Raw genomic sequence first — 23,717 nt, 5'->3', positions numbered from 1 at the left:
TTCTGAAATGTGTTTCAGTCTTTCCTCTGTCTACTCTGCCCTCTGCTGGTGAGGTGAAGAATAATCGGGGGAGACAGTGACCACCACAAGAGGGCACTGCAGCTGCCCATTCCACATCCATCCCCACCACCAGCTAGCTGGGTTCCAGTGGATTCCGGCCAAATCAAGGCTTTCAATTCGCACGGCTCAAATCTTGCGAATAATCCACAAAACAGCTGCAGAGCCTGGAAACCTTGCTTCAGAGACCTTATAAATAATCATCTGAAAATCCTTTGCCAGAAGCAGATCATTATCCTTAATGCATTTAAACTACTTAAATGGATTGAGTCTTGGTATAAGCCATTTTTTGCAGCAGCTGATAATTTTCACAGAATCCAACCCAGTCATCTGCATATTCATACATATGGATCAATTAATAAGGTTATATGGAATAATTACAGTGACATTTTCTTTATAAGACAAAGATATGTTGATGTGGAAGGGTGGTGGCGAATTGGAACTCTTGACAGGAGAGGGAAAAAAGAACCCACTGAGTGTGAATCAGGTGACAGAAACAATCTGAGCAGAGCAGGGAAAGGATACTTTGATGAAATGTCATGATCTGAACCGCTGACTTTTTCTGTCAAGGAGGCTGCTGACCCCGCTGAGTCTTTCCAGAATTTCCTTTTTTATTTGCCAGAATTTCCTTTTTTATTTGCCTTTCCCATGGAATGGTTTCAAATTCATCACATTTCGAATTAGCTCTGTCCCACCGTCGAAGACATCTTCAAGCGGCCATGCTTCACGGAGACAGTGTCCATCATCAAGAGCCCTCACTATCCATGCCCTCCTCTCATTGCTACCATCGAGGAGCCGGCACAAGAGCCTGAAGATCCACACTCAATGACTTAGCAACAGCTACGAGGTTTGTGAACGGGGGAGAGGGGAGAAGGCGGGGGGGGGCAAGAGAGGGGAGAAGGTGCTAAGACAAACCTGTAGGAGAGCCCACTGATATCTAATGAGAGAAAGGGGAGGTGGGGTAGGTCAGGGAGAGAGAGAGACAAGGAGGTTACACAATAAAAGATGGTGGTCTTTTGCCTGATGAAAGATCTGTAGATTTGGAGAGGGACAGAGACAGCACACTAATGGACAGGAAGAGTGTGAATGGAAGGAGAGTCTGAATGAAGAGTCTGCAAAAGAACAGAAAAAATGGAGAGATTTAGTTGCTCAGACTTGCTATCTGCGGCTTTGTACATCAGTAACGGATGCTAGGCACAAACTTTACAACGTCAGGCAACATCTATGGAAGTGAACAGGCAGTCAACATTTCCGGCCGAGACCCTTCATCAGGTGAGGAGACGAGGTAAGCGGCCAGAGTGGGGAGTAGAGGAAGTGGGAAGGAGAAGAATTACCAGAAGGGAAAATCCATGTTCGTGCCATCAGGTTGGAGGCTAGGCAGATGGAGTATGAGGGGTTGCTCCTCATCGCAGCAGAAGATGAGGCCGTAGACCGACATGTTGGAACGGGAATTGGGATAGGAATTAAAATGGTTGGCCGCCGGGGAATTCCACTTTTTGCAGATGGAGCGGAGGTGCTCGACAAAGCGGTCCCCCAATCTAGGCAAGATCTCACCAATGTGGAGGAGGATGCATCGGGAGCACCAGATACAATAGACAACAGCAACAGGTTCGCAAGTGAAGTGTTGCCTCATCTGGAATGATTGGAGATGGCATGAACATTGATTTCTCCCTCTGGTAATTCCACACTCCCCCCTTCCCTCTTTTTGTATTCCCCATCTGGCCTCTTACCTCTTCTCCTCCTCACCTGCCTATCACCTCTCCCGGTGTCCCTTCTTTCCACGGTCCACTTTCCTCTCCTATCAGATTTCTTCATCTCCAGCCCTTTGCCTTTTCCACCCATCACTCCCAGCTTCTTTTTTCACCCCTCCCCCACCCACCTGATTTCATCCATCGCCTTCTAGCAATCCTCCTTCCTCTCACTCCACCTTTTTATTCTGACATCCTCCCCCTTCCTTTCCAGTCCGGATGAAGGGTCTCAGCCTGAAACGTTGACTGTTTACTCCCCTCCATAGATGCGCCCTGACCTGCTGAGTTCCTCCAGCATTTTCTGTTGCTCTGGATTTCCGGCATTCTCAGAATCTCTTGTGTTTACAGACTTTATAAGATCAAAGTTTAAACTGATACGGTCAGAGTGTTATTACTGATCATGTGGTGCGCTGTGATTCACAGGGTGGTTTCCCAACCCGATTGGTCCCACAACACCACACACCATCCCCCAACATCTGATTTCTCAACCACCGTCTTGTGACATTAGATCTAAAGATTGTTAAATGTTTGTTCTGCAGTTTGAAGACTCCACTTTCACCATTCAGCGAGACACTGAAGGTCCCTGCTGAAGTTTGGGGGATGACAGAAAAGGGTTATCCCCTGACAGCACTTCAAGGTCAAAGTAAATTTCAAAGTTCACAGTACATCGATGATCAAAGTACATATACTGTATGTCACTACATACAAACCCTGAGAGCAATGTTCTCTCAAATTTCTTTTTACAGCTCCGAGCAGGAAATTTCTACATGGCCTGAAAACTACGTGGCCCTTCAAATTTTTTTTTGGTTGTAATATGCGTATTACAGCGTCAACATTCAGTGGGCCGGTGATTTATTAACAATGAATTACTGACTTCCATTCTGTGTTTGCTGTTACAATTCGTAACTTGAAACACTGATGATGTAAATACTGTACATTGAAGCTCTCAAATATTTCAAAGTTTCTGGTACATTTATTACTTAGGAAATTTATGGATTATATTCATTTACACAGTTAATTACAGGGTATTTCACAATTATATTAATATAGGTTTCAACATTATATTAGCATTATAGAAAAGCAAGTTCCATCTGTGTGGCACTAAAGGCTACATGCACGGGAGTATTTCAGTTACTCTGCGGTCACGTAGCCACGCAGCTTCGAGGGAACAGTGCCTGAGATTCACCTTCTCGCAGACATTGACAGGAATAAACTACTACAGAACTTGTGAAAAACTATAGCTTAACTTAACTATAAGACAACACGGGGCTAAGCACACGGCCTTGTGGTGCATCTTGCTGATGGCGATTGTGCAGGAGATATTGTTGCCAATACGAACTGACTGGTGTCTGCAAGTGAGGAAGTCGAGGATTCAGTTACAGAAGGAGGTATCGAGGCCCAGGTCTAGGTGTTTGGTAATTAGTTTTGAAGGAATGATGGTGTTAAATGCTGAGCTGTAGTCAATGAAGAACGTCCTGATGTGTGCATCTTCACTGTCCAGATGTTTCAGGGCTCTGGGAAGAGCCAATAAAAATGGCATCTGCTGTTGACCTGTTGTGAAGGTCGGCAAACTGAAGTGGATCCATGTCACTTCTGGGGCAGGAGTTGATAGGTTTCACCACCAACCTCTCAAAGTAAAACACTTCACCCCAGTGGATGCGAGAGTGCTAGCGTCATTGAGGCAGGAAACCTCGGTCGCCTGGGTAGTTGGTTCCTGCTGTCTGGACACTGTGCTTCGGAGTGCCCCCAGTTAGAGGGCCAGAGCCGTGGCTCCCACTCACTTTCACTGCAATCCTTCCCCACCCTAAAAACAACATGTATGTTCACTCAGTGGCCACTGAGTGCAAGTTCATGGTCTTCTGCTGCTGTAGCCCATCCACTTCAAGGTTCAACGTGTTGTGTGTTCAGAGATGCTCTTCTGCACACCACTATTGTAACAGGTGATTATTTGAGTTACTGTCGCCTTCCTGTCAGCTTGAACCAGTCTGGCCATTCTCCTCTGACCGCTCTCATTAACAAGGCATTTTCACCCACAGAACTGCCGCTCACTGGTCTTTTTTATTGTTTTTCACACCACTTTCTGTAAAATCTAGAGACTGATATGCATGAAAATCAGCAGCTTCTGAGATACTCAAACCACCCCATCTGGCACCAGTAACATTCCACAGTCAAAGTGACTTAGTCCACATTTCTTCCCCACTCTGATGTTCAGTCTGAACAATAAGTGAACCTCTTGACCACACCTGCAGGCTTGTCTGCATTGAGTTGCTGCCGCATGATTGGCTGATTCGGTATTTGCTTATCAATCTGGTGTACAGGTCTACAGGTGTACCTAATAAAGTGGCCACTGGGCATATACAGTCCCTTTCACACTGCAGAATCACCCCAACCCCGTAACAGGAGTGCTGTTAGACAGAGGTAAGAGCTGTCAAACCAAAGTACGTCTTGCAGTGTACTTCTGCCACAAAATCACAAATGTCATGACATGTATCAGTGATAGTAAACCCCATTCAGATTCTGACTCTGAGAGCGGAGTGAGGGTTGGAGGGTTGGAGGGTGAGGTGTATGTAGGAAATCTTGAGCCTTGTCACCAGAGACAAGCCCAACCCTAGTGACGATATAGAGGGGTTGTAGGTCTGGAGTTTATGGAGACAGGGGCAAGACCGCAACCCATTGTCTAAAGCAACGTGTTAAAGTTCAAAGTACATTTATTATCAAAGTATGTACATTTACACAACCTTGAGATTTGTCTCCTAACAGGCAGCCACAAAATAAAGAAAGGAAAAAAGATCGACAAACATCCAGTGTGCAGAAAACAACAAATTGTGCAGACAATAAAGATAAGCAAAGAACACAGACAAGCAGAGCACAGACGCCTCTGCCGAACACAATGCCAAATACAATGCTGAATTAAACGAAATCTCTTGTGGCTGCACGATCTATATCCCTGTATATTTTGAGTCACCTGTGGCAACACATTCCAGATACTCCTCCCCCTCCTCTCCACCCTTTTATTCCTGCTCCTGCCCCCTTCCTTTCCAGTCTTTTTTTAAATAAATGTGCTTCCTTCAATTGATAACGCTCTTTCTCCATACAATTAGCTTAGTACATAATAATTAAATTATATTAGCCACTAAAAACCTATTTTGCGTCAAATGGCAAGCGTATTGACAATTAGTTACATTCTTATTCCTTTAGTTTTCACACCCTTCACCGACCATCCAAGTTATTTCTCTAAGGATTAATAATCCTAAGAGTTTGGCGAGCCTTTCCGAAACAACACTGAAAGATCAAAGTGGACCCAATTCACGATTACACAGCACTGAAGAATGTCGCACAGCAAATATATCCGGGCCAAGAGTCATTTCCCCCTTTCCAGTCTTGATGGAGGGTCTTGACCCAAATCATTGACTGTTTATTCCCCTCCATGTGTGCTGCCTGACCTGCTGAGTTCCTCTAGTGTCGGTTGACACTTCTTCCCTGGGAAAAAATCTACCCAAACTATACCTCTCATTATTATATAACTCACAATTAAGGTGTTCTTGGTGGGGTCAGAGAACACGGAACCTTCTGAAGAGATTTGGAAGTTGCAGTCTTGTCCTGGAGCACCTGTGGTAGGACGTCCTCAGATGGAAGGTGACCTGCATTAACACTCTGCCTCTGACAACCGAACAACATCACCAGCATTGTGTCCTGTCACGATGCAGAGGAACAGAGTGCATCCCAAGCTCCTCACTCTCCCACTCAGTCAAGCACCTCTGGACCATTTGTAGGTTCCACATTGACCTCAGAACCCTAGAACATAGGTGGAAGAGGCCACCCTAGACCTTGAGGACCCAGCAAAGGAGAATTACGATAGGAACACACTGCAGGGGGGAAGAAGCGTCAGCCGCAGGGTGGGGAAGTCAGTCGTTTCTGATCGCTGCCCCACTCAAGGCAGGAGACCCCCACTACTAATTCAGAGGGTCCAAACCATGAACGTGGTCTCACCTGTTCTACCTTATTCACATTAGGGTCAGTGGCTCGGTTAATGCCATAGTCCAGCGCATCCAGGGAGCCCGGCTGTTGGAAAAAGAGACGATGTTAACAAGCAACTTAACTAGTGTGATCAAAGAGGATGTATTCAGGAGCACACAAGCAGATTCCCAATCTTTCATAGAGCAGTGAGTGTAATCAAAGACCCCACCTGCCCAGACATTCATAATCAAAGATCCCACCCACCCTGGATATTCTCTCTTCTCTCCTCTCTGGGCAGAAGATACAAGACTGGAAGCACGTACGACCAGGCTCAAAGATAACATCCATTCCACTGTTATCAGAGTCTTGAACAAAGCTCTTGTACAGTAAGATAGACTCTTGGCCTCACAATCTACCTTGTTATCATCTTGCACTTCAATCGTTTATCTGCCCTGCACTTTTTTTTTGGTAACTTTTACACTTTATTCTGCATTGTTATTGTTTTACCCTATTCTAGCTCAATGCACTGTGTAACGATTTGGTCTGGTGAAACATCTCGGGCCGAGACCTTTATTCAGGACTGGAAAGGAAGGGGAGAAGTCAGAGTAGGAGGGTGGGGACAGGGAGAAAGAAGTATAAAGTAGTAGGAGATAGGTGAAACTGGGAGAGGGGGAGTGGTGAAGTAAAGAGCTGGGAAGTTGATTTGTTAAAGAGACTGGAGAAGCGGGAATCTGATAGGAGAGGAAATGTAAAAAAGGGTGGGAGAGGAGCACCAGAGGGAGGTGATGGGCAGTTAAGGAGATGAGGTGAGAGGGAGAACAGGGAATTGGAAACGGTGAAGGGGGGCATACCAGGAGTTCGATTAATCGATGTTTATGTCAACGGGTTGGGGCACCTCCTTGATGACGTGAACATTGATTCCTCCAGCTTTCTCCGCCTCTCACCTTGTACTTCTTCCTCCCCTCCTCCAACCTTCTCCCCTTCCTCCCCTCCTCCCACCTTCTCCCCTTCCTCCCCTCCTCCAACCTTCTCCCCTTCCTCCCCTCCTCCCACCTTCTCCCCTCCTCCCACCTTCTCCCCTTCCTCCCCAGTCCTGATGAAGGGTCTTGGGCCGAAACATCGACTGTGTACCCTTCTCCATAGATGCTGACTGGCCTACTGAGTTCCTCCAGCATGAGGTTTAATATTATTGGCATACGTTGTGAAATTTGTTGTTTTGCGGCAGCAGTATATAATAATAAAAACTAAATTACTATAAGTATACGGTACTGTGCAAAAGTCTTAGGCACATATGTATAGCTAAGGTGTCTAAGACTTTATCACAATACTGTATTTGTCAATGTGGAGTGGAGAGCAAGTTTGTAAATCTGGGAGGGAGAGGTGGAGAGGGAGAAGGGGAGGTGGAGAGGGAGATGGGGAGGTGGAGAGGGAGAAGGGGAGGTGGAGAGGGAGAAGGGGAGGTGGAGAGGGAGATGGGGAGGTGGAGAGGGAGATGGGGAGGTGGAGAGGGAGAATGGGAGGTGGAGAGGGAGAAGGGGAGGTGGAGAGGGAGATGGAGAGGGAACAGATCAATACACATGGGTAAGTTATCTGTCCATAGTAAGTGCTAAGGGAGGTCATTATTCTAAAACCAATACTTCACACTAGCCATGACCAATCCTTGTTGTTCTTGGGCAATGTCTGATTGTTGCCCTTTTGACACGTGTGGAAATCTCTGACTGCAGCAGTGAGAGATTGAACACTCCCGCTAGTTGGTAGGCACAAGGTTTCAGAGACCCACCAGGTACAGAATGGAAGACAAGCTTTCCACTGTACCTTGATACATGAGACAATAATAAACCGACACCACTACACAAACGGAAACAGTTCAGAGGGATAGGGGATAAATGCGTGTAGATGGGACTGGCTCAGTTAGGGAATTTGGTCAAAATGGACAAGCAGACCTGAAGAGCCTGTTTCCTTGCTGTGAAGTTCTACGAACCTATGTCTGTTAAACCAAGACCTCATCTTCTCTCCCATGAAGTGGACGATTCTGGGAAGAGATTTGATGAAGACAAGGGAGCTCTCCTCAGTGCTTTGCCCAAACGTATCCCTTCATCACCATCACCAATAATCAATCACTATCATATCACCGCTAGTGGGAATGCTGTACAGAAATTAGCTGTTGCCTGTCCTATGTCACTACAAGAGAAGTCCTTACTGGCCAATAATACTTCGCCTTTCTGTTGGAGAACAAATGTGGTGGTATTCGGGATAGCTGATCAGAACTTACCTCTGGTCTGTGCACCAGCCAATAGGCTCTCTCCTGACAATCCAGAACGAACCTATCTGCTTTCTTACGTTCTTTGCCTGCTCTGTGGGGGAAGAGGAAAAACAGGATCACTTCACTCAAGGACTGCTTAGTGTGCCTGTCTGCGCACTGACCAACGCTGGGACAGTGAGGTGGGATGTGGAGGGCTTCCATTACTGGGGGTAGGACAGAGAGTGACTGAGGGGTGGGACGGATAGAGACAGCATTACTGGGGCTGCAACGGAGAGTGCATTACTGAGGGGTGGGATGGATAGAGACTGCAGTACTGGGGAATAGGATGGAGAGTGACTGCATTACTGGGTCCAAGTCCATGGCTCCCTGAAACCATCCAACTATATTTCGGCCGTCCCATGCAGAGGACGTTCTTACTCCTGACCTACCGGTACTGCTCCTTCGCCTGCATGATGATGAAGTCCCACTTATGATTGATCTTTTTGTTCAAGAGGTTGTAATTTTCCTTAAAAGAAATTAGAAAAAAGCAAGGAAAAGATAAACACAAGAGATTCTGAAGATGCTGGATATCCAAATCAACACACAGAATGTTGGAGGAACTCAGCATTCCCTTCCACAAAAGGGAAAGGCTAAGCTGACATCTCAGTCTCGGGTCTTGGCCCTAAACTCTTTGACGGTTTATTCCTCTCCATAGACGCTGCCTGACCTGCTAGGTTCCTCCAGCATTTTGTGTGTGTTACAATAGAAAAGGTAAACTCACAACTCCTCGTCCCCCTTTGAAACACCCCCCCCCCAACATCGCATCAGCAACGTTATAGACTGATAACAATGTGTATAACTCATGTTTGGTTTATGTCTGCCCTTACGGCGCTTGTGAATCAGCCCCAAGCAAACTTTCCACTGCACATGTGGATACAAAAGTAAACTTGACTTTGACTTTGCACATTCATACTCAGCGGCCACTTTGTTAAATAGCTTCTGTACCTAATAAAGTTGCCACTGAGTGTATGTTCGTGGTTTTCCGTTGCTGTAGCCCATCTACTTCAAGGTTCAATGTGTTGTATGTTCGGAGAAGCTCTTCTGCATACTGCTGTTGTAATGTGTTGTTATCTGAGTTACTCTCACCTCCCTGTCAGCTTGAACCAGTCTGGCTATTCTCCTCTGACCTCGCTCATTAACCCCAGGGAAGAACCTACACAGTCACAGAGAGAATGTGCGAACTCCACAACTCACTAATCACCCCTCAACCATCAGGCTCTTAACCAAAAGGGGATACCTACACTCGTTCTACTTCTGGCGTTCCCACAACTGACGGTCTCGCTTTAAGGACTCTTTATCTTGTTATTTCATGCTCATTATTTATTGCTATTTATTTTATATTTGCATTTACACAGTTTGTTGTTCATTGATCCTGCTTACAGTTACTGTTCTATAGATTCGCTAAGTATGCCCGCAGGAAAAAGAATCTCAGGGTTGTACATGGTGACATATATGCACTCTGATAATAAGTTTTACCTTGAACTTTGAACTCTAACTCGTACATCTTTGGAATGTTGGAGGAAACCAGAGCACCCAGAGAGAACGTACAAATTCCTCAGAGGGCGGTGAAAACTGAACCCCAACCAGTGATCTCTGGCACTATAAAGTGACTGCACTAATGTTCTACCTTGATTGGCATTGGAGGTGGCCAATGGCTAATGAGCAAGTTCACCAGTGGGCGGTCCCAACCTGTAACTGGAGGCATGAGGTCCAGTCCCGGACTAGCTGGGAGGGGCAGGATGGGGGGGGGGGGCAAATTCCACCTATGAGGCTTAAAGGACGTCACACTATCCTTCCAGAGTGAGCAAAGAAGAGCTCAGTTTCCGTGTAGAGAAACTTGCAAAGTTAATACTCACGCACTGAGGTCCTACAATCCTTACCTTCTCATATTCTTCCAACATGCCTTTTTTACGGATATTTTTCTTTGCCAAATAAATTGCTGTGGAACAAAATAAATAAACTTGACAGTGAATAAATTCAAAACAAAAGCAGAAAGTAGGCCAGAATTTACTTTGTCTCCATAACAACTACTTGTCATTACATTTCATTGGTTCCAAAGCTCCTTAGAACATCTTGAGGTCATTAAGGGAGCTACAGAAATACAAATCTTTCTATCTTCAGCATTAATTAGTTTGTTTTATGGTTGTTGGGCAGTGGGTGTGAATGAGGAAGAAGACCAGGCTGGATAAGAAAACCTACCATAGTCAGTGTCCTCCGCTGGCCACTCCTGACTGGGCCAGAAGTATGGTGTCTGTGAATGGTAAAACATAACTGGTAAATTGGATTGTTATTGTCACATGAACCGAGTTACTGTAAAAGATGTCCTGCATACTGTTCATACAGATCAATTCGTTACACAGTGCATTGAGGTAGAACAAGGTAAAATAATAATAGAATTCAGAATAAAGTACAAACATAAGAAAATCTGCAGATGCTGGAAACCTGAAGCAATACATGCAAAATACTGGAGGTACTCACCAGGTCAGGCAGCGTCTATGGAGATGAATAAACAGTCGACGTTTTCTTCAGGATTGAGATGTTTGAAGTAAAAGGTGGGGGGGAAGGGAAGGAAACCGGCTGGAATGTGATAGGTGAAGCCAGGCAGGTGGAAAAGTTCAAGGGCTGGAGAGGAAGGAATCTTGACAGGATTGGAGAGTGGACCATCGGAGAAAGGGAAGGAGGAGGGGACCCAGGGGGAAGTGATAGGCAGGTGAGGAGTAGTAAAAGTGGGGAATAGAGGGGCAGGAGGAATATTTGTTCACTGGAAGGTGCAGAATGAAGTGGTACAGTCACAGAGGAAGTTTGTTTGTTTAGTTATTTACTGAGAAGCAGCACAGAATAGGCACCACCAACAACCCTGATTTAACACTAGCCTAAATACAAGACAATTAACCTACCAACCGGTATGTCTTTGGATTGTGGGAGGAAACTGGAGCACCCAGAGGAAACCCACACAGTTACAGGGAGAGCGTACAAATTCCTTACAGCGGTGGGTGTTGAGCCCGGATTACTGATACTGTAAAGCGTTGTGCTAGCGACTATGCTACCATGCCGCCCCCTAGTGTGCAGGATGGGTGGACAATACAGTGCAAGGTCATGATGAGGTAGGCGGCGAGGTCAAGGGTCCATCTTATTGTATGAGAGGACCATTCAATAGTTTTATAACTGCGGGGAAGAAGCTATCCTTGAGCCTTGTGGAATGTGCTTTCAGGCTTTTGTATTGTCTCCCCAATGGGGTGAAAAAAGAGAAAATGTCCAGACACAAGAAATTGTGCAGATGCTGAAAAACCTAAAACAGTGGCTGTTTATTCGTCTCCATAGATGCTGCCAAATTTGCTGAGTTCCTCCAGCATTTCATGTGTGCTGTTGAGAGAGTGTCCAGGGTAGGTGAGGTCTTTGATTATGTTGGCTGCTTTACTGAGGCAGCAAGAATTATAGACAGAATCTATTGAAGGGAGGCTAGTTTCCATGAAGTGCTGAGCTGTGTCCACAACTCTCTGTGGTTTATGGGCTGAGCAGTTGCCATCTGGATGGGATACCTTCTATCACGCTTTGCTTAAAAGTTGGCAAGGATCAGCAGGGACATGCCAAACTTCTTTAGCCTTCTGAGGAAGTAGAGGTGTTGTTAATGAGCTTTCTTGGACGTGGCTTCAACGTGATCAGACCAGAACCAGCTATTGGGCTGAACTGAATATGCCTGAACTCTTTCAATTTTGTGTTTTAGATTCTGTGTTTATTGCTCACTTTTTCCCCATAACCTGTGATGCCTTTACTAAACAAGAACCTATCAATCTCCATTTTAAATATACCCAATGACTTGGTAACCACAGATTCACCACCCTCAGGCTTAAGAAATTACTCCTCATCCCTGTTCTAAAGGGGCGTCCTTATATTCTGAGGCTGTGCCCACTGATCCTAGACTCCTCAACTATAGGAATCATCCTCTCCATGTCCATTCTATCTAGGCCTTTCTAGATCCCTGATGAAGGGTCTTGGCCCAAAGCGTTGACTGTTTATTCACTTCCATAGATGCTACCTGACCTGCTGAGTTCCTCCGGCATTTTGTGAGAGTTGCTTTGGACTTCCAGCATCTGCAGAATCTCTCGTGTTTATGATACTTCCATTCTCATTCTTCTCAACTCCAGTGTGTACAAGCCCAGAGCCGGCAAGTGCTCCTCTGTGAGGGAAATGGACAGATGAACTTTTGGGCTGAGACCTTTCATCAACATCAGCTGTCTCCTGCTCTTGGTAGATGCTGCCTGACCCGTTGAGTTCCCCCAGCATGTTGATTTGTATCTCTAGTGCCTGCAGTCTCTTTTGTGTCTCAGCTTTGAACCCAGCACAGGGAGTGGTGGGGGAGAGGGTGGAGCATATCTGCTCCATCTCTACGCCTCCCACTTCAGCACCACTAACGGACTTGCTTACCTGGAACCTGTAAAGACTGTTGTCTGGCTTCAGGACTAAGTTCTTGGGCTCCTGTAAAGGGTAGATGTAGCCAAGTTTCACAAGTAGATTTCCTAATAGGCTGCCTTCTAAAAACAAAACAATTGAACGACAAAAAACAGTTATTTCAGAGGAGTTACCCAAGCAAAACATCAATAGAAGAGACATTACTAACAAGTACTTCACACTCATTATTTGTATATACAGATACATTGTACTATTCTGTACAAACAAACATTATGGCACACACACAGACACACATACACACACAAACAAAACACAACATACACACACAAACAAAACACAACATACACACACACAGACACATACACCCCTGTATTACACATTACATGTTTGGATTAAACAAAATATAAATAGTAATTACTCAGGAAATCCTCTTTCTTCTCTTTCTCTTTGGTTGTCCGTCGAAATCCGATGACGACGTCCACTCCTTTAACGGTGAGATCTTTGATGACTATACAGTCCTATCCCGGACCCACAAGCTCTATTGTAGGTGGGACATGTATATGTGGTAGTGATGGCAACCATGGCTGTGTTTCTCCTGGCTCTCTTCTGCTGTCTTCTGGTTGTTCTTTCCATCTCCAGAATACGAACCCCGTCCCTACACAGCTGTCGCCAAGTGATACAGTCAGCAGCAACATCCTCCAGGTCCTCAGGTCTGATCTTGCACTTCCTTAAAGCATTCTTCATCTGACCCTTATAGCGCCTCTTCAGCCCTCCAGCTGAGCGTTGACCATGATGTAGCTGGCCGTATAACACTCTGTGGGGTAGCCGACATGGGGGCATCTTTATCACGTGCCCCAGCCACTGTAACTGATGCTGGGTGATCACGGCCTCAATACTTCTGCAGTTGGTCTTTACAAGTATTTCAGTGTGAAGCACCCGCTCACGACAGGTAATTCCCAGGATGCGCTGAAGGCAGCTTGTGAAGGCGCTCCAAGGACTTGATGTGACTGCTGTAGGTTACCCAAGCTTCACAGCCCTAAAGGAGAGTGGTGACACAGACCGCTTGGTATACAGCGACCTTTGTGGAGGGACGAAGGCTCCTGTTCTGAAAGACTCTACGCCGAAGTCTCCCAAAGGCAGCTGATGCCTGTTTAATGCGGCTCTGGATGTCGTTGTCAATGCCACTATCCTCAGAGAGAATGCTCCCCAGATATTTGAAAGATGGCACTACTGACAGCTTTTCATCACCAACAGTGACGGCAGGTAGGGTGGGTGGGACACTGGCACTCCATTGGCAAACCACTTCTGTCTTGGTGGTATTGACAGTCAGCCCCATCCTGCTGTACGCTCTCACCGCCACAGCAAGGGCAGTCTGAAGATCCTCCGGAGTATGGGCCACAAGAGCACAGTCACCTGCACCTCCGGGTATCTTACGGTCCCAGGCTAAACTAGAGGGGATCTCAGAGCAGCAGTGGGCCCCAGAGATGTGGCGTGCAGGCCCACCACTGTGTGGACACACCCTGGCGCCCATCAACCACTGTCCCAGCTATGGGTAAATAGCCCCACTGCCTTGTGGTAAGTCTGCAGAGACAAGGCTAAGGGAACACACCCTGACAGAAAAGCAATGCGCTGGCAGCGCGCAATAGACGGGCCTTAACAGACGAAGGACCCGGCAGCCTCCTGCAGTCAAGATGTGGGACCGGTTGTCCTGGGTTCACCCTTGCCACTGGGATTTACCCCGTCATGGTGACGATAGTGCTACTGGGGGTGGCGCACCCCCTGTGGCACTTTAATATCTTCCTTGCGCAGGTCTCCACCTCTGACTACGGTGAACGATACCTGGACCTTACATATTGTTGAAGTCAGGAAAACCAAAGCAACACACACCCACACACCCCCACCGCCCTTAGCAGGCCAAGGAAAGAGTAAACAGGCCACACTTTGGACCGAGACACCCTTCATCAGGACTGTTAAACTGGTCCCATTTGCACACACACATTCGGTCCTTATCCCTATCTGTGTTCAGGTGTCTCCTAAATGTTTGTATCTGCCTCAACCACTTTCTCTGGCAGTTCATTCTGCATGCCCACCACCATCTGCTTGAACAAACTGACCCTCAGCTCCCTTTTAAATCTCTCCACGCTCACATTAAACCGGTATCCTTTACTGTTTGATTCCCTTCCCGGAGAAAAAGGCTGTGTGCATTCACCCAATCTACACCCCTCGTGACTTTATGCTGCCCTATAAGGTCAACCCTCTGTCTCTCACACCCCAAGGAATAAAGTCCTCGGCAGCCAAAACTCTCCTCATCACTCAAGTCCTGGCAACAGCTCAGCATATCTTCTTTACACTCATTTCAAAATATTAATTCTGCTCCTCTCTTCACAGATGCCATCTAACCTGCAGAATATTTCCATCTTTATTCCAGATCTCCAGCATCCTACTCCTCCTGTTGTTACCGATTATTTCTCACTAAATTACTTCTCTCCATTAGACACTGGTGAATCTTTCACCTTATCTGTAAGTAAAACACCATAAATCTGAGCCATGGCCCAGGCCCAATGCCATTGGTCAAAGCCACCAGCTTCCCATGCCATTGGTCAAAGGACACATGCTGCTCCATGCCATTGGTCAAAGCCACCCAGCTGCTCCACGTGATTGGTCAAAGTTACCAGTGCCCCATCTTATTGGATGGTGCGAGGTCCAGAGATGACTAGCGCTTGGGCCGGTTCAGTGGTGGCTTCTGCTTGAATTACTGTGTCACATCTACCTTGGTCCTCACCGACTGCCACACTGGTGGACAACGCCACACCACACTGTGGGACTAAGCTCTGGGATCATTCATTGGGAAGGGAGGGAAGAGATTCAGGTTACAGTTCAGAGGGCTGGGGAAGGGAGGGAGGATGCTTTCAGGGTGTTTGACTGATCTCCTACCTTCATCTGTGACCTGCAGACGATGAATCAGCCACTCCAACACATCATTTCCTGCAAAGAGAGAAGGCAGCATGGTGTCAACACTTGCCGAAGCCCAATTTCATTGGTTATAGTCCTCCCAGCACCTTCTTTACGTTGTGCTGGTTGTGACGCAAATGACACATTTCGCTGTGTGATTCAATGTACATGTGAAATAACTCTGAATCTGAGTCCTCAGGGTAAATGGGTCACTAAAAAGCCAGGGGCAGTACATTAGCCGGAAAACTTAATGCCTTCCCACCTGCACAGTGCACAGCGCTGTCCCTCTGTTCAACAAGGTCATACGAGCTTGACTGTGAGGTCGCGCAAGGAACCACTTCATAGTCTTATAACCGCACGGCAGGAGCTGCCCTTGAGCCTGGCAGTACACATGCTTTGAGAATCAGAGTCAGATTTACTATGTTGTGAGTTCTGTTGTTTTGCAGCGGCTGTACACTGCAATACATAAATATATGCAAAGCTCTGGTTTGGCATGGTGTAGGTGGGGAGACAACCAGCTTCCCTGGATAGATGCAAGCAAGGTTAAGGGGGGAGGCTTTGCTGATTCATCTTCATCAGTTTATCATGTGGCACATCGAAGCACACAGTGGAATGCATTGTTTGCGTGGACAGCCAACACAACCCAAGGGTGTGCTGAGGGCAGCCCAGAAGTGTTACCACAGATTCTGGCACCAACACAGCACGCTGCGCGCCCAGACCCAACCACACTTATTGCTTGTGAAGTGACAGTCAGAGACATTCCATCCCCACAGTTCCAGACTCTTTGATGCCGCCCGTCGTCCCTGCACATAAGATGAAACAGAGTCAACAAAAGGTGAACACGGACAGCCTACCTTTTTCATGAGCTTAGTCCGTTGCTAGGGTACCTGGTATAAAATTAAGTGGGTTACACAGCACAACACAGGACCACAGACCTTATCCACTTTGAAATTTCATTTGAGTTGAGTTTCAGGGTGCTAGTTGGGTACGGACCAGGGCGTCTGTTAATTTGGGCCCCTCTTGCCCCGAGGGAGGTGGTTTCTCAAGAGCTGGGAGCTCTCTTCCCTGAATCATATTCAAAGTAGAGTAAACGTAGATGTTACTGTACGCTACCTTGAGATTCATTTTCTTGCAGGCAATTACAGAAAAAGCAAAGAATCTATGAAAAGCCATACACGGGTAAAGCTCTCTCCGCTACTGAGCACATCTACATGAAGTGCTGTCGCAGGAGAGCAGCACCCATCGTCAGGGACCCCCACCACCCAGGACATGCTGATGCCATCAGGAAGAAGGTGCAGGAGCCTCAGGATTCACACCACCAGGTTCATCAACAGTTATTACCCCTCAGAGCATTGTACTGGGGTCAGCCTGCAAAATAGTGCCACATTTCTGGCATGGCGCCAACATAGCTTGCCCTTGACTTACTCCTAACCCTTAGATCTTTGGAATGTGGGAGGAAACCGGAGCACCTGGAGGAAACCCACCCGGTCACGGGGAGAACGTACAAACTCCTTACAGACAGCGATAGAATTGAACCTGGTTTGCTGGCGCTGTAACAGTGTTACACTAACCTCTATGCTACCGCCATCCCAAAAGTCAGGAATGAATGAACCTATTCCCACACACCAGGCTCGTTCAGTGGAGTAAGAGAATGGGATTAGATTGCTCCGTTTATAAATCCAGCCTGAGCTGTTAACACAGCGGATGCTTTGAACGTATTTGTGGTTGAGTGTGGTCGGCCCTCAGACATTGGGACAATCAGAGAACAGGGAATCAGATGGCTAACTAGACTTGAAGCCTTGACTTTATTGAATGGTAGAGCAGATTGGTGAGACCATTTGGCCTTCTCCTGCTCCTATCCCATGTACAGTAGATTGTGAGGTCAAGAGTTCGGGATGGCTGGTCTCCACCTTCTCGAGGGCATGTAAGGTTGGGCTATGTAGGAGGGAAGGGTTAAATTGGTCTTGAAGAAGATTAAAAGGTCAGCACAGCATTATGGGCTGTATTGTACTGTTCTAATTATAACACATATATGTGGAGTGATATGATTTTGGGTTACTCAGGAATGGAATCTTTACCCGGCCCTGGGACTGTCTCTGTTTGTACTCTTCCATGGCTCTCCAGGTAAACCTGGTATCAGAAGGTTGTAGGTCAGGGGTGGGCAAACTTTTTGACTTGTGGGCCACAAAGGGTTCTAAAATTTGACAGGGGGGCCGGACCAGGAGCAGATGGATGGAGTGTTTTGGTAATACACCTCATAAGAGAAAATAAAATATCATGGGATATGTAGAAAACATGTGCTTTAATTTCAATTGAAAATGAACAAATGCATTGCAACAAAATATCTGTCTTTGAAGTCCCATGGTATTTAGCTATTTATTGAAATGACTTTTAAAACACTGAAAATTAAATGAATAAAATACAGCTTTTTTAATAGTAACAGTTATTATTTTAAAGCACTGAAAATTCTGTTATCCTTCAAGATATTATCATCATCATTCTCCTCCTGACTGTCTTTATTTCAAAAACGGTAGGAGATGCAGGTCTACTTGTCCTGCTCCTTCTTATTCAATTGTCCCCTGTGCCAAAACTCAACAACGACCAGCACAAGTTCAGAACAGTGACAGCGTGCCAGTATGCCAGTGTGCCAGCGTTATTTGATCTGGAGCTGATTTTTTATTTTGAGAACGTACGTGCACCTGCGCACTACTCATGTCCATCACTTAACAGAAATGACATGTAACATGTAAGGCTTATTGAAAAAAATATTTTCAAATGCATTTTTTACATAACACAACGAAGAAACTTATTTTTAATTTCAGTGGGAACAGTGTTGTTGGTCTCCCTTTTTAGCCAGTGCATCAAAGTCTGGATTTAGTTTTGTTGTGGCGAAAACGCCAGAATTGCGGGGAAAAAAACGTTAACAAGGTTTATTAATATAATTTCATCAAGTTCTGCGGGCCGGATTAAAAAGCTTAACGGGCCGCATATGGCCCCCGGGCCGTAGTTTGCCCATGCCTGTTGTAGGTTCAAGTCCTGCTCCAGAACACGGGTGGTGGGGGTGCCAATGCTTTTTTCTGGAACAAGTAGGAGGTGGGTTGATGCTTTGCTGCTGTTTGTGTGTGGGAGGTGGGAGGGGGACTTCGGTGATCTAACATTTTTATGTCACTCATTCGTTGGGTTTTTGCTCTCTGTTTTGTGGATGTCTGTGAAGAGTAAGGGTTTCAGGTTGTATACTGTATACATTCTCTGACTTTAAATTAAACCATTGAGTTAGCCAACACTGAGGAGTGGTGCACGTTAGTTAAGATGCTAAACAGGTAAATTGCTTTAATGGTTTGATACTGGTCAGCTTTAGCAGGAACCAGAGACACTTGGGCAAAGATCGATGCCGTGTAACAGAGTGGCAGTGAAGCGGAATTAAATAATATCAAGAAGCAAGCTCGTAGATATCAAATCGGTATCAATGCAGGGAGCTAGCTGCAACATCCTGGCCGAGCCTCTTACCTGTCATAGCATGAGGAATGGTGGTGATCATCAGCCTCTGGGTTTGTGTTTTGATGCCAGTCCCAGGATCCTGCATCTCCATGATCAGAGGTTCGATCTACAGGGAGAAGAGAACCAGCCAGGGTGAATAGGAGAGGGGAGCAGGTCTGAGCAAACATACCGAAACAATAGAGCAAACAACTGCATCTGTACGAGGCGGAGCTGGTGTGGACAGGGGATACCAGGGGACTGTACAGCCTCAGCTGATGGCAAGGCACGTGGCTGGTCTCGGGAGATGTGTCCCTTAAGCATCCCATCAGGGCAATCGGCCTTGGAGCTGGTTCGAGGCTCAGACAGGTGGGTCCATGCTTTCTCTGCTCCACAAGACTGGCTTGTGTATTCACACTAGTTACCAATTCATTGTGACAGATACTTTCTCTGGCACCATGGTGTACTAGCGGTTAGCGAGACGCTATTACAGCTCAGGGCGTTCTGGAGTTCAGAGTTCAACTCCAGCGCCACCTGTAGGAAGTCTCTGTACGTCGTCCCCATGGAATGCCTCGGTTTTCCCCGAGTCCCCTGGTTTTCTCCCACAGTCCAGGAAGGTTAATTGGTCATTGTAAATGTTCCCGTGATTAGGTTAGGGTAAATCGAAGCTGTAGTGTTGCTGGGGTGACGTGGTTTGAAGGGCCCGCAGGACCGATTTCACACTGTATCACAACATTCAAAACAAATAAGCTGGTGAGGGTCACTGGGGACCCGGCACCTTCAATGACCAGCAAGACTGGGATGCAATGAAATTGACAAGCTGGGACGTCCTGCAGTCGGAGAGTGCAGATCGACAGACGTCACACCGTCAGCTTCTCTGGTAATCCAGAGGAAAGGAAATAAACAGGCTGCACTTGGCTGATACAGCTTTCAGTTCCTCTTTCATTGTTTGCTTGTGCAGAACTAGATAATGAACTGAAGAAATGGTTTGTCCTACAAGATCGCAAACTTCCAAGAGGACCACAACCTTGTCGTTGGGTTTGGAGGCTTGTGTGCCTCAATGACCCAGTAAGCTATATTGACTGGAAACAGGACTTTTTGGTTTGGCTCTTGGTTAAGGTTACGCAAGCCAAACAGGTCAAAGGGTAGAGGCTAGACTAACAGAGGTCCACCGGTCCTCTAGGTTTGGGGGTTCAGCACAGGGCTAACAACCCAGACTGGTCAAACAAAACTGTTATGGAAACAGCATTGAAGATTTCTTCTACATCTGAGTGTGACAGTATTCCTGAGACTCCACCAAGGAATTGCACAGCTGATAGTAATGAAAACCGAAAGGATGCTACTGGCACAATAAAGGAAGCCCTGAACACTGCTGGACAGCTGGAGATGGAAGACCTTCATTGCTGCCTTAAACACCAGCAGTCATAACAGGCAGGAAGTAAAAGATTGCAAAACATTCATAATTTGTAATATTATCAGAAAACCCATTGAATGAGGAACTATCTCATGCCTTAGCCCAGCCTCTTCCACTTTCTTGAAACTACTTTAAAAATTGAGTTGGTTTCTTTGCTAAGGAACACAATTTTCTGTGATACGTTACTGCTTTTAATTGCAGGCCCCTCTAAATGGAGATATATTGCTTAAATCTATTACTGAAAACCAAGGCTTAATTTTCAAACACCATTCTTCCCTGCAATCATAATTGGCTCAAGGACAGCTTCTATCCCATTGTTATAAGACTATTAAATGTTTCCCTAGTATGATAGTACGACTTTGCAATCTCCCTCATCACCTTGCCACTTTACAAGAGATTTTGCAGCTGCTGGAAATCCAGAGCAACGCACACAAAATGCTGGAGGAGCTCAGCAGTTCAGGCAGCATCTACAAAAGGGGAATAAGCAAAGTTTTTTCTTTATTCCGCATTATGTTATTGTTTTCCCTTGTCCTACCTCAATGCACTGTGTAATGAACTGGCCTGTAGGGTTGGTATGCAATGCAATCTTTTCACTGTAGCTTGATACATGTAGCAACAATACACAAACCAAACTGCCCCCCCCCAGACCCTGAATCCGTCCATCACGGCCTTGTGCATAATCAATGGCCGAGCATCCACTGGCCTCTGTGGAAGAAAACTCCAAAGACTTGCAGCTTTCTGAGAGGAGAAAGTCTCTTCACCTCCTAATTAAATGGTAGACCCCTAACTCTGAAACCATCCCCCCTCCCACCAATTTCTAGACACTGCCATCAGGGGAAATATCTTCGCAGCATCCGGTCTGCCGAGCCCCCTCAGAATGTTTCAAAAATATCATCTCTCATCCTTCTAATCTTCACGGATCACGGCCTGACCAGTGTCAGTTTCATAAACCAACCTTCTGATTCCAAAAATCAACCGAATGAACTTCCCACTTGCTGCCTCCTGGTGAAGTCCATCCTCCCTTAACTCAGCACTGTGTGCAATTCCGGTCGTGCCTTTCCAGGAGGCTGTGGAGGGAGTGCAGAAGAGGGCTACCTGGAATGCTGCCTGGATTAAAGGTTATAAGCTATAAGGAGAGTGCAGACAAATTAATTGTTTTCTCTGGAACATCAGGGCCTGAGACGAGACCTGATAAAAGTTTAGATAATTATGAGAGGCATAGAAAGGTTAGACAGTCATCATCTTTCTTCCAAGATAGAAACACCCTACAACCATCAAGCTCCCAAACCAATGTGAATAATTTCACTCACCTGAACACTGAATTGTATCCACAACCTACAGACTCACTTTCAAAAACTGGACAACTCATGTTCTCAGTCTTATTTATGTATTTATATTTTTATTTGCACAATTTGTCTTCTTTTGTGCATTGGCTGCCTAGTTTTGCTAATTTATTTATTGAGATATAGGTCGAGGCCATTCAGCAATCCCAATTTATTTGGTCATTGTAAATTGTGCCGTGAATCCTAATCACGGGACAATTTACAATGGCCAATTAACCTACTAACCACTACGTCTTTGGACTGTGAGAGGAGACTAGGGCACCCAGAAGAAACCCACGCAGTCACAGGGAGAAAGTGGCAAAGTGAAACCCCTTACAGACAGTGGCAGGAGTGGAACCCAGGTCACTGGTACTGCAAAGCATTGTGCTCACCACTATGCTATGGTGCCACCCCAGTTTCTTCCATAAATTCAGTTGTGTTTCTTTATTTTTCTGAAAGTGCTTGCAAGAAAATGAATCTTAAAGTAGTATATGGTGAGGTAAACATACTTTGATAATAAATTTTCTTTGCTCTTGAAATGGCAAGTACCAGAGGACATGCATTTAAGGTGAGAGAGAGAGAAAGTTAAAGGAGATGCACAGGGCAGTTTTCTTCTCTTTAAACACAGAAAGTAGTAGTTGCCTGAACGGGCTGCCAGGGGGAGTGGTGGAACCAGATATGAGAGTGGCATTTGAAAGGCTGTTAAGACAAGGAATCTGCAGGGACTGGAGGGATAGGGATTGTGTGCAGGCAGGAGGGTTTTCAACACAGATACTGTGGACCAAACAGCCTGTTGCTGAGCTACACACACATGCAAAATGCTGGAGGAACTCAGCAGGTCAGGAAACCTCTAAGGAAAGAAATAAACAGTTGACATTTCAGGCTGAGACCCTTCATCAAGATTTCCAGTATCTGCAGAATCTCTTCTGTTACTAATCCTGTGCTGGACTGTTCTACATACAGAGCTCAAGGCCGTGTGCTATATTCCAGGTACGGTCTCACGTCAGGCCTGTTGATCTCTCCCAATGGCAACTGAACAACAAACGACGATTGTACTTCTTCCTATAGCTGCTGCCTGACCTGCTGCGTTCCACCAGCATTGTGTGTGTGCTGCAAACATTTTGAAGATTTGTTTTCTGAAATATCGGCAATTTGTACGTACATTTCTAATTAGCATTTTCCGTTATTTACTTCAGACATAGAATAAAACATTTCCCCGGCAGCAGGTGAAAGATTGTCCCGGAAGCACAATTCTTTATTGTGTGATCTGTCTGAATAATCGTATCTCGAGAGAGGGATCTGCGGAGATGAAACCCCTGCTAGGGTTGAGGTACTGTACCGTCCTGCACATTGAATGACTGCATTTCTTTGATGTGACACTGCAATGCAGTGAACCATTGCACAGGAGGGGTCAAGGACTGGCTTGTACCTATGATTCATCATGTCTGTAAGCAGTGGAAAATGAGAAGGAAAGGGAGTGTTATATATGGTGAAACTCATCTTATCCAAACAAGGTGGTGATGGCTGTGTAAATCCCCTAATAAACGTAATGAGATCATAAGACAATGATGCAGAATCAGGCCATTTGGCCCATCCAGTTTGCTTCACCATTCCATCATGGTTGATTTATTATCCATCTTAACCCTATTCTCCTGCCTTCTCCTTATAATCTTTGATTCCCCCCTTCCCTTACGAATCAAGAACCTATCAACCTTCACTTTCAATATACCCAGTGACTTGGACTCCACAGCCATCTGGGGCAATGAATTCCACAGATTGACTAACATCTGGCTGAAGGAATTCCTCCTCATCTCCATTCTAAATGGACATCCTATTCTGAGGCTGAGCCCTCTGTTCTCCCCCACTATAGGAAACATCCTCTCCGCATCCACTCAATCTAGGTTTTCAATATTCAATAGGTTTCAATAAGATCTCCCCCCTTATTCTTCTAAACTCATAGCCGTCTGTGGCAATGGACTCCACAGATTCACCACCCTCTGGCTAAAGAATTCCTCCTCACCTCTGTTCAAAGAGTCGTGATTGTATTGAGGCTCAGCCCTTTGTTCCTAGGCTCTTAAACC

General features: G+C 46.0%; 1 protein-coding gene across 3 annotated transcripts in view; it reads right to left on the bottom strand.

Moving 5' to 3' along the window:
* Nucleotides 1-23,717, bottom strand: part of LOC140714787 (regulator of G-protein signaling 9-like) — an 87,690-nt gene that overhangs the window by 39,551 nt on the left and 24,422 nt on the right. For 2 of the 3 annotated variants that reach the window (XM_073026359.1, XM_073026360.1), the window contains exons 2-9: nt 18,934-19,030; nt 15,409-15,459; nt 12,490-12,596; nt 10,264-10,315; nt 9,945-10,003; nt 8,454-8,530; nt 8,035-8,116; nt 5,805-5,867 (exon numbers count right to left, since the gene is read on the bottom strand). In XM_073026359.1, the coding sequence (XP_072882460.1) occupies nt 5,805-5,867; nt 8,035-8,116; nt 8,454-8,530; nt 9,945-10,003; nt 10,264-10,315; nt 12,490-12,596; nt 15,409-15,459; nt 18,934-19,030 (588 nt within the window). Of the gene's footprint in view, nt 1-5,795; nt 5,868-8,034; nt 8,117-8,453; nt 8,531-9,944; nt 10,004-10,263; nt 10,316-12,489; nt 12,597-15,408; nt 15,460-18,933; nt 19,031-23,717 lie in introns of all 3 variants that reach the window. The other variant, XM_073026358.1, reaches the window with a different exon arrangement.

This window comes from Hemitrygon akajei, chromosome 22 (genome assembly GCF_048418815.1).
Source record: "Hemitrygon akajei chromosome 22, sHemAka1.3, whole genome shotgun sequence".
NCBI classification, from domain to species: Eukaryota; Metazoa; Chordata; class Chondrichthyes; order Myliobatiformes; family Dasyatidae; genus Hemitrygon; species Hemitrygon akajei.
Note: the sequence above shows the minus strand (reverse complement) of the source record. Positions and strands in the feature narration are given on the sequence as shown.